The sequence below is a fragment of the Dermacentor andersoni genome, chromosome 11, assembly GCF_023375885.2.
Source record: "Dermacentor andersoni chromosome 11, qqDerAnde1_hic_scaffold, whole genome shotgun sequence".
NCBI lineage: Eukaryota > Metazoa > Arthropoda > Arachnida > Ixodida > Ixodidae > Dermacentor > Dermacentor andersoni.
The window spans coordinates 35,402,132-35,416,260 of record NC_092824.1 but is presented as its reverse complement, the minus strand read 5'-3'; the positions used below and the strand labels follow the sequence as shown (position 1 = coordinate 35,416,260).

The window sequence follows — 14,129 nt, the reverse complement described above, 5'->3', positions numbered from 1 at the left end:
GCACAGCGCATACGAAGCTACCAGCACTATGCGCACTCGACAAACATCCCACATCACTTTGAGGATGTGGCCCGCACGGGCGTGAACTTTAGCCACGTCACAGATCGCTTTCATGACACACGTGCGCCGGCAACGCGTCCCTACGGCGTCCGCCAAAGGCGTCTACTGCGGCGTCCGCGATTCGCGTAGGCAACGCCGTAGTAGACGCCGCGGTTGTCTCAACTCAGTAAGAAGCATCGGGCGAGGAGGATATCGAGGCACCCAAACAGCCGCCGGAAAATAACTCCCCGCCTCCCTGCCCTGACCCCCCTGCCTCGCGAGCGACCGGAGAGGGCACGCATCCGGGCCGCATTCCTCGCTCGCGCACGCGAGATTAACTCTTTCCGTACCGCGCTCATTGGGCATCGTTAGCCCGCTAACTATGGTTTGAAACGCCGGTTTCGAGACTCTCCGCGCCGCTTACGAACAAACTGCCCTTTCGGACGTGAAGGAGGATAACTATTCTTTTTTTCCTAAACAGCCCGCCTTTTCCCACAGGCGGTGATTTTTGAACGCGCACCGAAGTTTTCGCGATCGCCAAAGCAGAAAGCACAAATGGCCGCCTCCGAGAGTGGCACGCTCGCTTAGAAAAATCGCAGATCTCGCAATTCCGCTGCCTTTGTGGCTGACTGTATCCATGGAAAGAGCAGCAGCGAGTCTGAGGATGATAACCCTTCGTGAGACTTTGACTCTGAGACCGACGAAGACACAAGCCATCCAGGAACATCGACGGCCGCAGCCTGGCTCGCCAAACTGTAGTGCTCGCGCTCAAATTTTTGTAGTGGAATAGCTGTTCAATGAAAAATTTTGTTTTTTTCGGAGATGGTGCCAATGAGACGGCAGTACATTTTGTATATGTCATAATTTTTTTTTGCATTTTTTCCTAGTAGATACTAGCCTTTGCAAGATACGAGTAGATACTAGTCTCTGCAAATTTTGTTCGATTGTATCCCACAATCATGATTTTGGCAATTTATATCTTTTTATGACATATATCTGGTAAATAAAAATTTTATCCGTAAAAAGCGCAATCATTCTGCCTTTTGTTTATGTATTACATAAAATATTGAGTGCAGCAATTCCCTCAGAAGAAAAATCTGGCGTAACCTACAGAAAACAGCTATTTTCCTCATGGTAGGGAAAGAGTTAAACAGCGATCGTCGGCTCACCCTTGCACGCTTTCACTCATACGGAACCTCACGGCGACGGCGACGGCAGGTATGCGCCTGGAGTGTCCGTATAATTGCTATCGCAATAAAAATAAGCAACAAAAATCAGAAGGAATGCGGAGTCTGTCTAGACGCCAGACGAAAAACCAGCTCATTGTAGGACGGCCGGAGAGATCGGTCGGCCGCAGCAAACAGCGCGGACTATGTGGGACGTTGCCTGCCGCAGAGTGGTATGCCAGCGGCGAGCCGATGCCTCAACGTTACCATCATCCCAGCCGAGGCGATCGCTTCTATCGCCGCTCAGGGCGACATAAAATACAGCTGCAATTTGTTCCTGTCGTGAAATATTTACACCGAGTAAGGTTACGAGGAATGTGCGCCTTTTCCGCAAACCAGCGCCTTGTACTAAACCGCTGGCGTGATCGCGAGTCGCGATGCGAAGGTACTTCGTTTGGCAGGTGCATGGCTAGCACATGTCGAACGACCGGTTCTGCGAGACGGCTCTATGGTTGTTCTTTGCGCCTATGGTACATAGAAAAGAAACTGATTTATTGAGGCGCGGTGTAACAGAAAGAGATGCAACCTTTGACGATATCGTGAAATACCGGCGAATACTACAAGCGAAGATATTGATATCATCAAATACCAGCGATAATGATTGATCAACGAGCCCGAATTTCAGCGCTAGTTTAATGATATGCTCAGGACACAGTTGTGCAAATGTTAATCGTGTTTGCAAACTTGAGTGCGCTATGACGAGCCGCTGCCGGATCGTAACCACAGTCAGCCGTAACTGCTGCTATCAGAGAGCTGACGCAAGGCAGTCCCGATCGCGGGGAGTGCAGGGGGCGCCGTTGTGAAGTGTATATGCCACTCGCTTGGTCATGCACTTGGTAATGCACTTGGTAATGTGTAAGCCCGACTGAACAAGGACACAAAAACAGACACAAAAAGACAGCGCTGTCTCCGTGTATCTGCTTCTTTCTACGTCCTCGTTGAGTCACCATTACATATTCTATCATTGTTAATTTAGTTAGTAAGCTAATGTTTACAAGTTTAAACGGCCGATAAAACTAATATCCTTACTTCCTACAGCTATCTATTCGCGTGAAACGAAGGATAGTTGCGCAAAATATCCTGGCCTTGTCCTTCTTGACGAGGACGGCAGTGTCGCGGGCGCACGTTGCAGGGGCACCGAATCCCACCGACGGAGCCTAGGCAACGCTCGCCCTCGCGTTCGTCCCATGTGTCCTCGTACGCGGCAAGTCTGACGGGTACGCGTTGCACGAGAGATAGCAGGGGAAATCGCATTCTGCGTTTCCTGCTGCCATTACCGGTTAAATTATGCAATCAACAAAATCTCGATGTGTCGCCGTCAGCAGGCCTCGCACTTCGCCTCGCCGTGCCGACAACGCACTGTAATGGTGTCTACCGTGACACGCTGGCGACTGCATGAGCCATCTATAGTTTGTTTGCCAACATGGAAGAGGCACACAGGCTGTCTGCAAGTTTACGAACAAATGAAGAACCTGGTGCACGTATACTGAATGCTGGGGTGTTTGTGTCACCGTCGTCTGCTGCAGTTAAGTTCGGTAATCGCCAGCTGTCCCGCGATTTGTCAGTATACTCACACTGAGGAGCACACAGCAGGTTAGCGTCAAACGCAGGCGATAAAAATGTGCGTATTCTTCGTTACCTGCAAGCTTTCTTGCACTAAAGATTTAGGTGAAAAAGAAAATGAGCGGTACCAACGCACGAGAACCCATGTTCAACTGCGTACGCTAAAACAAAAGGAGAAACGTTTCAAGACCTCTTTTGGCGGTAATAAATTCTGATCAGATACCTTATTAACTTGGCAAACGGATGCAACACCGCCAAAAGAATTGCCTTTCGCGACCATGGGGACGGATTCATCGAAAATGTCGAAACACGGTTCGACTCTACGCTTGCGATGGTGAGCACATAAAATGAGAGTTGGCTTTGCTTTGCGTTTTACAGTACACTTTCCACTTCCTCGAACTTCCAGAGAAGTTCACGTCGAGAAAACAAATTTTTCGAGCTATAACGTGATGTGGTTGCTCTCACAAGTAAGACGAAGCTACGACAAAAAAGGGGGGGGGATTGGGGGGGTTGGGGGGGGAGGGAGGCGGGAACAAACAAGACCGGCGTACAATTACCGCTTCTGATCAGCTGCTTTAATCCGCGTCGTGTGCTCACCTAACTGGTGAAAACGCGCCAACTAACTCAAGAGTACGCCTGAGTTCCTCTTTAATTGTAGCGAAAGACCCATCATAGTGCGGTAGTCACCGCCATCTCTATAAGTGTATTTCCTGCAGAAACGCTGGCGTGTCTGCATTCGGTCTGGCAGTTTCTTTGGGGGGTTTATGATTTGCTGCTTTGGTAGTGCGACAGCTGTCAAAAGTGAAGTGTGTTCTTGACTGTGCGAGCGCCTTCAGTGTTCTGAGCTAACCTCCCTGTCTTTCCGTTTATTCTTGGTACTTCCTTCCCTCCTGCGCAGTCGTTCTTATTTATTTTTTTCTTTGCATATTGCTTTACCTTATGCTATACATCAAGTGCATCCTATTTCCTGTGTATCCTAGCTTGCTGCCGTATAACTTAGCCAATGTATTCTTTGAAGTGTCCATGGCATTGTTTACTGTGTGAACGCCTCAGTGTGGATTTGGGTAGCGTGCATCCTCAGCAAAGAATACACGTGTGTGACAAAGTGCTAGCTCGACACCTAGTTGTTTCGATGGCGTTAAAAGCCAAGTTTTGAACAAAATCGATTTCACGTTGCGCCTTCTATGCTCGTAGTGCCCTGCACTGTGAGTATTAAAGTACCGGAAATTTCAAACGACTGTTTGTGTTTTTCTGAACCAAGCGCCGCTCTGTGGCTGCTACCATACCTGTATTGTGCTGCCACCTAGTGATACATTCGCTAATAAGCTGTATTGGCGTTGATATATTGCAAAAGTTGTTGACACACGCGCCGTGCTGCTGTTGACAAGATGCGTGCATTTGTGCAAAGTTGAATTAAATGAAGCGCCTTGAACTATTTTCAATTCACATTCTCATGAAGTGACTTCACTAGAAATATTGCCACTGCCGCTAGTCTTCTATTTTAAAGATATATTTCTTTCGAAATGACTGTGTGTTTCTTTTACGAGCTGTTTAAAATATGAAACAATTTTCTTGAGAAATTCACACCAAGGCTACTGCGCGGTGCAATAAGAAATTAAATTGCGAACTTCTCGATCCCATGTGTTCCTATAGGCTTGGAAAAAGCCGCTAACGCCAATCAGCCCCTGCTTCTGCACACAGCGCCACTGCACACTGTCTACGTTCGTAGCTGCAGGGGGTTGCACTTTGCGACAGAATAAATGAAATGAATGAATGGAAACAGAATAAATAAAATGCCGCCTTGCGCTCCCCCTTTCCCCCGCCTGCATTATTCTGCAACATCAAGGTGTTTCACTGTCTGAACACGGCCCGAAATCGAGAGTTCAAAATCAAATCAATCAAAACTCGTCTGGCTGGGCTTGCTCATAGACAAATGTAAAGAGGACGCCGAACAAAAACATCAGAAGAAGAAAACGAGACTTCCAAGCTCCCACATGGGGGCCTTGTTCACAATATGTAACGATAGTTTGGTCATACGCCCAGCGAAGATTAATGAAATCAAGATTTGGAAGAAAACTCGTCTGGTCGGGATTGCGAGTCGTATTGTACTATATTGTTTTTATCTTTTTGGTCGGCGTCCGTCTTACCTTCCACTATAAGCCCGGTGGTACAGAGGGCGCAGTAAAATGTCTCTCTTACCTTTAGCAGGTAGCTGCCGATGCCATGCTGGCGAAAGCCCTTGCGAACGGCGAGCAGTGACAGGAAGCACGCCCTTGTTCCGGGTATCCTAGAAGAAAGATACGGCTTTGCTGTAGCGTTGATGCATATAACAAACATTCAATTGAAACGCGAGGGCCTGTACGCACTACTGGTGGGCCAAACTCTGCTCTGTTACGATATTCCCGTAGTGGCTATGACGTCCTACCGCTGAGCACGAGGTCGTGAGTTCGATTCCTAGCCACGGCCTGGTCACAATCCAATAGGAACAGAACGCAAAAGGAATTATTGTGTTTAGATTAAGGCGCACGTTAAGCAAATTTAGTTGGTCAAATTGAATCCTGAGTCGACCACTCTGTCGTGCCTCTAACACCATGTCCAGCTTCGGAACGTCAACACCCAATTCCCATCCGAAGGCCTATGTTTTCATTTTGCAACTTGCTGCTTTCCGTAGGGCGCACTTCGTGTGACTCCTGAAAAGCCACCTAGAGAATAGTGTGTTTTAGGTGACTACAGCGGAGCTCTACATTGTTGGCTTTGCGTCTTACGCTTAGAACATACGAACAATTAGTTGTAGAAGCTCGAGGGCTTCTTCGTCACATCGTCGAACAAGCAAACAGCATCACGTTTCAGCGCCTTGAAAGCGATTGCGGCATAATGTCCAACAAGCACGCAGATAAGGCTGCTTCATCTGCGCTAAAAGAGGGCGTGCAGGAACATATCCCGCCGTCAAGAATATAAGCAACAGCGAAGCTTTGCGTGCTTGCGAATTATGGCAAACAAACAAACAAACAAAAAACAAACAAAGCAAAAAAAAAAAAATAAACACGAATCCTGCCTCTCGCACGCTTAGATGAATCGATGCTAGGCGAACCTTTCGGTGGTGTTTGCGCAAATGGTAAAGTAAATGTTACGCAAACATAACGCTAATTACCGAAAAGCTTGCAGAAAATTACATAAATGAGGTGTTTCTATATACAAGTAAAATGTCAATGACGCAAAGGCAGTTGAATGTTTAAGCAAACGTGACGCACTCACACGAGTGTAACGTGATGAATCAAATGCTTAACTGCATGCGCGGCTTCTATTTGAGGGCTACATGAATGCACAATAGATGCACTCGCGATGTTACTTCTCCTTTTGAACAATTTTTTTTGTGGTGCTATAATGTACAAAGCCATTGTTGTTCTTTCTTTTTTAATTCTCACTGCTTCTGACCAAATGTATGGGTGGAGGGACCTTAGTCAGTCAGAGTTCATCTGCCTTTAGTCCTTTCAACCCAGGCAATGTATTTCTGACTAAACTGAGACTGAAACTACAAAGATGGCTTATGTTGACCAACTTCTTGTGTACCTCTCTGTTGCCGGCTTCTTTAGTTCTTGCGTTTGATAGTGGGATGGCAATGGTTTGACAATGCTATATTGACGACGCAATGATCAGGATGCAACCACTATGGCCTGACAACAGGCGGCATGTCGATGATATCATGTCAAAGACAGCGTCCGCTACAAGTGTCGGTTGCATTTGAAGAAGAAATGACGACGAAAGATCTCGACTGACGACACAATGGAATGAGGACCTCTAAGTGACGACGACAGAGTGATGGAGACGACAGATTGACGATGGTGCACCGATGACGATGGAACCGCGACTACGGGACGACCAGTGCTGCATGACGATGATGGCATGCCAATGACCGCGTCATTACGAAGTTCTCATGACGACAGATGACGAAATAATGAAGAACAATAAATAACAACAACTTCACCACGACCACTGGATGACGGCGATTGACTGACAACGACTGAGTGACGATGACACGACAGATTGGCGACGGCGGAACCATGGTGATGGAGCCACGACGGAAGTAACGAGCACAGAGTGATCGGTGCTTCTAATGTAACGAAGTGGTTTTAAGAAAGGAAGATTACAGAATTTAAACCTCTAGTAATGTTCAGGTATCTTAAATGTAGAGAGAGAGAGAATAAAATTTTATTCTCAGCAAGCGCCGTCTGTTTCTTAGGTGGGCGGCCTGCATATTCCAGGTAGCCGCGGGCCATGGTCCTCTGCCGTGCCCGTTCGATTAAGCTGCAGTGTCTCTTCGGGTCCGGGTCTAATAGCTTGGCCTCCCACTGCTCTTCGGTTAGTGTTTGGGGGTCTACGGTGCCATTCTTTCCGACACATCCCCATAACATATGACATAGTGCGTCTGGGACATCACAGTACGTGTACAAGTAGGAAACTGCGGACCAACAGCTACGTCCATGGCATCCTGTTTCACCAAATGTCCCAACTCAGCTTAAGGGGAGACTAAGGAGAAAAATCAGCTGAGCTAGCTGTATCACTAAATTACCGTTTTACAAGGCCAAAACATAAACTCTTGCTGTGAGATGACGCTTGGTAAAACCGAAACTGCAAAGAAAGAAATGAAAGACGGGTGGTCCCACCACCTAGAAGCTCCCGCAGAGGGTCGTCGTGGCGTCATCAATGTTAACGGCGCGAGCTTGGCACAAAGCAATATTGACACGTGTACTTATCGTTATCGGGCGACCACGTTTCGCCGCTTAACAACTGTAATCGCACAGCGACGGACGTGCCTGCATGTATCCGACGTTTCTGGAAAGTTATCGATGCTTCTATCCGTTGTCTGTTGTCGCCGAACCTTATGTTATCTGATTTCATCACCTGACGCGAATGGTGTAGAACTTTGTGGAAGGCACGCGGGTCCGAACGATTAGTCTGGAACATTCGACGACTGCTCTATAAAAGCCGACGCGCTTGACCCGCTGATCAGATTTTCCACGATCGCCGACTGTGTTCGCCGCTTTCGTTGTGCTATAAGTGTGGCCTGTTTTGTGGGCACAGGTTCGCCCAATAAAATCTAGTTTTGCCTTTCACAGTATTGCCACTGTGTTCTTAACGTCACCACCACGTGACAATATTTGTTTAATACAAGGTGGACTAAATTCTTCTCTAAAGAAGCGAAAGACGAAACTGAGCAACTTTCAAGAAGTTCTACTGCACCACAGCAGCCTAAAATGGGGAAAATGCTTTGAAATTCGTGGTGTCATATGGACTTTCCTACGCCCTGGTTCCACATGGAACTCAAAAATTTAAGGTTTAGCCTGCATTCTTTTTCTTGTAGTAATGAACCCCTTACTGCAAAAATATTTATAGTTGATGCACGAATGCATTATTATTACTACAAATTGATTAAACGTTTCTCTTTATGTGCCCTAATACTTGCTACATTTCAGAATCCAAGGCAGTTGCAGTGTGACGCCAGACACGAAGATATTCCTCGAAGAGTTCGGGTAGGTGTACCGGATTAAAATATTACTTTCAACCAAAATTATCTTGCTTTTTAGCAAGATTTTAGCATGCATTATCTGCTTAAATGCGAATACTTTATCTATCACTAATTTATTGTAGCTCCCCTATGTAATGCCAGTGTGGGCCTTTAGGATACTTGAATATAAAAAAATCCCCCTGACACGACATCCAAACAATCCGTTTCCTGAAGAGTTTAGGCAGATTCACTAAAAATGTGGGAGGGCGCTGCGATTGCTAGTAAGCCGGCCCGTTTTAACCAGCCAGCAATGAATCGGTCTCCGAGGACGATAATTAACTGTAATTATATGTGTAGCTAGCTTTCTGAGCGAAACTTGGTTTCGCTTGCAAACCATGCGTCAACGGTCAGAATGCTCATGCATCTCCGTTCCGTTAAATGCATAAATGTGTAAGAATGGTCATGTTTGACTGAAGTGCAGCAGTTTGCCCCTTTAATACTTCTAGAAAATCGTCGGCAGTGTCATGCTTTACTGAAATAGATAAGAAATCTAATACGGGTCTATTCTTTAGAAACATACGCGGATTCAACACAGCTCGAATCTTTCATGAAGCGGTTATTTCAGAGTTATAAAACTAAATGAAATGAATAAAATACAGATCCAAACGCACTGTGGGAATCGATGTACGCGAAGCTTTCTGTGCTGTTTGCTTTGATTAACAATAACTAGCCGTGATGTTGACGGCGACTGTTTAATTTCTTCAACGTTTTATCCGACACGAGAGTGGAGTTGGTGTTAAACGTTACCTTGCGTGCACTGTGGCTGTTTCTCTGCGTAGCACACAAAACACAAAGGAAGAGGTGTTTGCTTGAGGCGTTGTTGTGCGCCACATTTCATAACCTCAGAGAAGGTTGAGCATTGTCATTGCCTCACATGGCACATCGCATCGTGGCAGAAGCATTAAACTTGAATTGGATCATGGGGCTGTACGCGCAAAAATTACACTCGGATAATGAGGCAGGCCGTAGTGGCGCACTCCGGATTAATTTTGACATCCTGGTGTACCTTAACGAGTGCCTAAATCAAAGTGCGCGAGCGCATTTTATTTCACCCTCGTCGAAATGCGGCTGTCTCGATCCGATCCGCGGCCTCGAGCAATACCATAGCCGAAAAGTTATTTCAAAATGTATGCCTACAGAATGACTTATGGATTGTGGATTTGTTGGATACCTTAACCGTTACTGTCCCTGCACTTTGGCAGCCGCTGTATTAGGCCAAAATCAAGATTTTTTCGAGGAGAGTTCCTTACCTAATTTTGATGGCCGCACGCTTGAAATCAAGCCAATAACTCTCGGGCTTCACCCACGTCTGACCTACGTTGAACTGATGCAGCGGCTTAATTAGCACATGGTACGGCATTTCAAATACTATTAACGCTGTACCCTATATCCCGCAATGAATTGGTCTCCCAGGGCAAGCATTAGGTATAAGAAAATTACAGCAGAACTCACCTCATGATGATTGTCGACGTTAATGCAATTAGCATTTGAGCATGTACCGACCCACCGTATTGCCACCGCCAAAACGCGTCGTGTATCAGGCTTCTATGCAACCCAGCGCCTCTCGGCCGCTTTCTTTTTGAACGCGCTGTACCATCTAGGAGCACCAGCGCTAGATGTTTCTGAATATATGTGACCCGGGTTAGTTTCCGTCTAACACGGGATACATTTCAATAAACTGTTTAGTCATTGAAGGTCGGCACCTAGCCAGCGGCACATACCGACTGACCCCAGTTGACGTCAAAAAGGACCATTGAAGAGCGGCCCATGCCAAATTGTGCTTACCCAATCACCTAAGCTGGCGTCAAAGGCGTTCCTCGAAGAGCGGAACATAACCAGTTGCGCATACAGTGCGACCCCAGTTGACGTCTGAGATGTTCATTAAATAGTGTAGCCAGTTGAGTGTACTACCTAGCGATCCATGTTGGCGTCAGAGAAGTTTATTGAAGTGCGTCAGGTGTCCGGTGACCCAAGTAGAGGTGAAAGAGGTTCATTGAGGAGGGGCACATAGCCAGTGGTGACCCAAGTTGTCATCTTGATGACCCAAGTTGTCATCAAACAGGTTCATTTAAGAGGGGCACATACCGAATTTCGCGTACCGCCAGAGCAAAGTGGGTTCGACGGTTCGCTTCCAACCGGGCTCCATCAGGGCAGCAGGCCGACGTCACAACAGTTAGGCCAATGGCTAGCCAGCAACCAAAGTTGGCGGGAAAACGGTTTAGAGACGCAGGCCGACAGATAGGCCCGCAATAGTGCGCCAAGTTCCGAAAGAATGCTAATCATATTAGTATGGTTGTAGCTACTTTCTTGGACCATTAGGCTAACAGAATGAGTACCAAGAGAAGAGAAGCGCCGTAGAAGACGGCAGAAGACTAGGTGGTGCGACGAAATTAGGAAATTTGCAGGTGCTGGTTGGAATCGGTTGACACAGGACAGGGTTAATTGGATATCGCAGGGAGAGGCCTTCGTCCTGCACTGGACATCAATAGATGATGACGATGACGATGATGATGATGATGATGATGAGCTACTTTCTTGAAAGAATAATTTGTTTTACTTCGATGAAACTATGCAGAAACGCTCGGAATGCGTACGGTTCTCCGTTTTACGCAAATCTGCTAGAATAGAAAAATTGCCTTTTGCTGATATACAGTAGTTTCCTTCTTAATGCGTCTCTGCGAAAAGTCGCGTCACTTTCGTACTTCAGTTACATAGATAAGGAGTCTAAAATGAATCTGTTCTCAAATAGTGCCGTGCCTAGGGAGGTACGAAAATTGTTTAGTTGCACAACCGTGAATGATCCACCATAACCGGAAACACGGCACTGTGCGTATTGGAGTAAAGAAAAATTGCTAACCCTAAAGAAAGGAGCAATGAAGAAAATGTCGGTGGTGCAACCATACTCTCGGCATGATCAGCGACTTTATTTCAATTAGCAATCTATCTCATAGTTTCTGCATATTCGTTATTTATAAGTTTTATATAATGATTATGACGAAAGGCTGTACATACCGAGCGACACATACCCTGGGACTCAAGTTGGCGCATTGAAGAATTTTATTGAAAATCGGCGCATACACTGTGGCAAATACACTCTGACACATGTTGACGCCAGAGAGGTTTATCGAAAAGCGACACACACAGTGGCGCACACTCCAGCGACCCAAGCTGGTGTGACAAACGTTCACTGAGGAACGCCACATCCCCAGTATTAAATGCTAAACGACCCAATTACTGCAACGGTTGTTTTTGAACCCAGATCGCTCAGCCCATGAGCTCTATGCTCTAGCCATTTGACTAGAAACTACCTAGTGACCTCAACTGATCTGAAAGACGTTAGGCGCGGACATACATCGACAGACAGATACACAGAGGCCTACCGTAAACTAGATGAAGTCCCCAAAAGTGCTCAACTCCGGTTGATATCAATGCGTAAATGTTGTTTTTGTGATATCCACCTGCTCAAGTTGGCCTCAAAGAGGTTCGTTCAAGAGCGGCACATACCCAGAGTCCTGTATCCAGTGACACGTATTTTTAAAAGGCAGTACTCCGGGATCGGCTCACGAAAATACTTAGCTACAGGCCAGAAATTGCGTTCACATGTAGGAGGATGCTTCGCAATAAAATAGGGATGAGATATAGAAATGTGCGAGTTGAGATAAACTCCGCCTGCTTATGTTAGGCCGTGGTGCAACTCTGAAGAACGCGTCGGACACAGGTTCATGCAACACACAACACTTGCCCTGAACAGATACACCAAGAGATGTATGTCACTACCGGAGCCGAGGTAGCTTACGAGAAGTAGGCGATTGCTATGTCGCATGACTCCCAAAAATGCCCTAGTACCCTTTCAAATGTTAAGCAAATATTTACCAAACTTTAATGCAACCGCTAACGTTGTCCTGACAGTGTCATCGTAAACAATCAAGAACTTGCGCTCTTTAACCTAATGACGAATTTCCCCTTTTGGAGATAACATGAATTAGTTGTAAAGGCGCGGTAAAATGAGCTAGGTGCTTGTGGTTATTAGCTAGCAGCAGTGAAGGTCTAAAAGAATTGGAGGGCGCTTAAGCTACGCTTTTAGGAGTGGAACGCGATAGCATTATTCAAAGATCTCTGCTTCTCACGCTTCCCGGCAACTGCAGCTTATATAACCGTATTGTTTACGAGTTAATGCTCCCTGCGTACGCCGTACACGAAAGCGAGCTTTCTATTAGAAACGTGGCTCCTGGGGTGAGTCGTGATGCGGGGGAGGTGAGCGCCTTCTAGAAGTGCTTGGAAGAAACCGGATGCGCCGCTTTAGAGCCTCTGAGATAGGCGCGCGCAGGCACGCGCGAATCTCGGCGGTCATAGCTGTTCTGAACATAGTGGAAATGCTGAAAAGGGGGACAGTGTATAAGTTCCCGCGTAACAGAATTAGGTTTTCTGGTATCTTGAAATTACAATCAGACGCTATCGTTTGTGCAGGTCGTGTTCAGGTTGTACTTTTGCAATTTTTCTGACGCATGTTACTTTGGGGAATTCAATTAGATCAGTGACATCTCTGCGCCACGCGCAGTGCCTGGGTGGTTGTGGTCCGTAATGATATCTTGCTAAGCGACGTCCGCCGCCGACAGCGGATTTTCAGCGACACGGGGCCCTTAATGTATTCATCGGCCCTTCCACTCTGCGAAGGACGACCAGAGAAGTTGTTCTGTGCTCTTCTAAAATGTCAAAATTATATAAATTCATGGCTGTATATAGGTTGTCCCACATAGCTTGAAACAAAGTTTAAAAAGGCCAGTGCTAACACACTGAATTCGGTTCAACACGCGTCCGGAGTGCCTTTCATATCTAAAACTTTGGCTCAAGTTATGTGGGACGACCTGCATATGCAATTAAAGCCCCTGTCTCTCCAGTGCTGAATTGCCACCTTCGGTGGTCACGTACTGGGTTCTGTTCGCTTGCCCGCTCGTCACGGGCGCGCTGCCGATCGTCGCCTGATAGGGGAATTAAGGAGTAATGAGTAATGGAGTAACTTGAGTAATGGATAGGGCATTGCTACGACGGGCCTTAGCGGCGTCCAGTCGCCTGCGCTGACATTCCCGTTTCTGCTTGCGCCGCCGTTTTTGGCAGGCACGCTGGGTCTTCGTCGGTGGGCACGCACGACTCTCCAGGCTCGTCGACGGACGCGCGATCGGCCTTAGAGACTTCCTACCGCCAGCGCGCCCATTCTCACTGTCGCCCCCGTCGTTGTTCTAGAAGGACATATTGTTCCTCTTGCGTACTCACGATACGCGCCCGCCCCATGCAACCAGTCAAGAACTGCCGATAAGGTCCATAGGCGACACCTCCATAGACGACGTACCTCTATAGATGAACACGCATTGGGCCATGCATACGGGTAAGTTTATTACGGCCTTGCAACCGAGACAAGATATCCGACTTTAAGCACACGATGGCATTTGCAATCGTTAGCTGTGGCACCATTACTCCTTTCCAGAGTCCACGCACCGCCTCGTACTTATTGTGGCGCCACAATGCTCTGTGTTTCGTTATTGCCGCATTCCGCTTTCCCTTTATTTTCGGGTTCTCTTGGCGAGTGCTTTTGTAAGCATTTTAGTCGTTTTCGTATACGCCGAGGTATTCGTATTGCTCGACTACGCGTATGACTTGCTGTGGAATCGACACGTACCTTGATTAATGATTATAATTCCCGATTTCTCTGTGCTAAAATTGAGGCTTTGAGGATTTGT

At 46.9% G+C, this 14,129-nt stretch overlaps 1 protein-coding gene across 1 annotated transcript in view; it reads right to left on the bottom strand.

The window, feature by feature from the left end:
* Positions 1–14,129, bottom strand: part of LOC126518154 (uncharacterized) — a 118,331-nt gene that overhangs the window by 21,358 nt on the left and 82,844 nt on the right. The window contains exon 7 of the mRNA XM_055064457.2: positions 5,028–5,115. Within this exon, the coding sequence (XP_054920432.1) occupies positions 5,028–5,115 (88 nt within the window). The remainder of the gene's footprint in view (positions 1–5,027; positions 5,116–14,129) is intronic.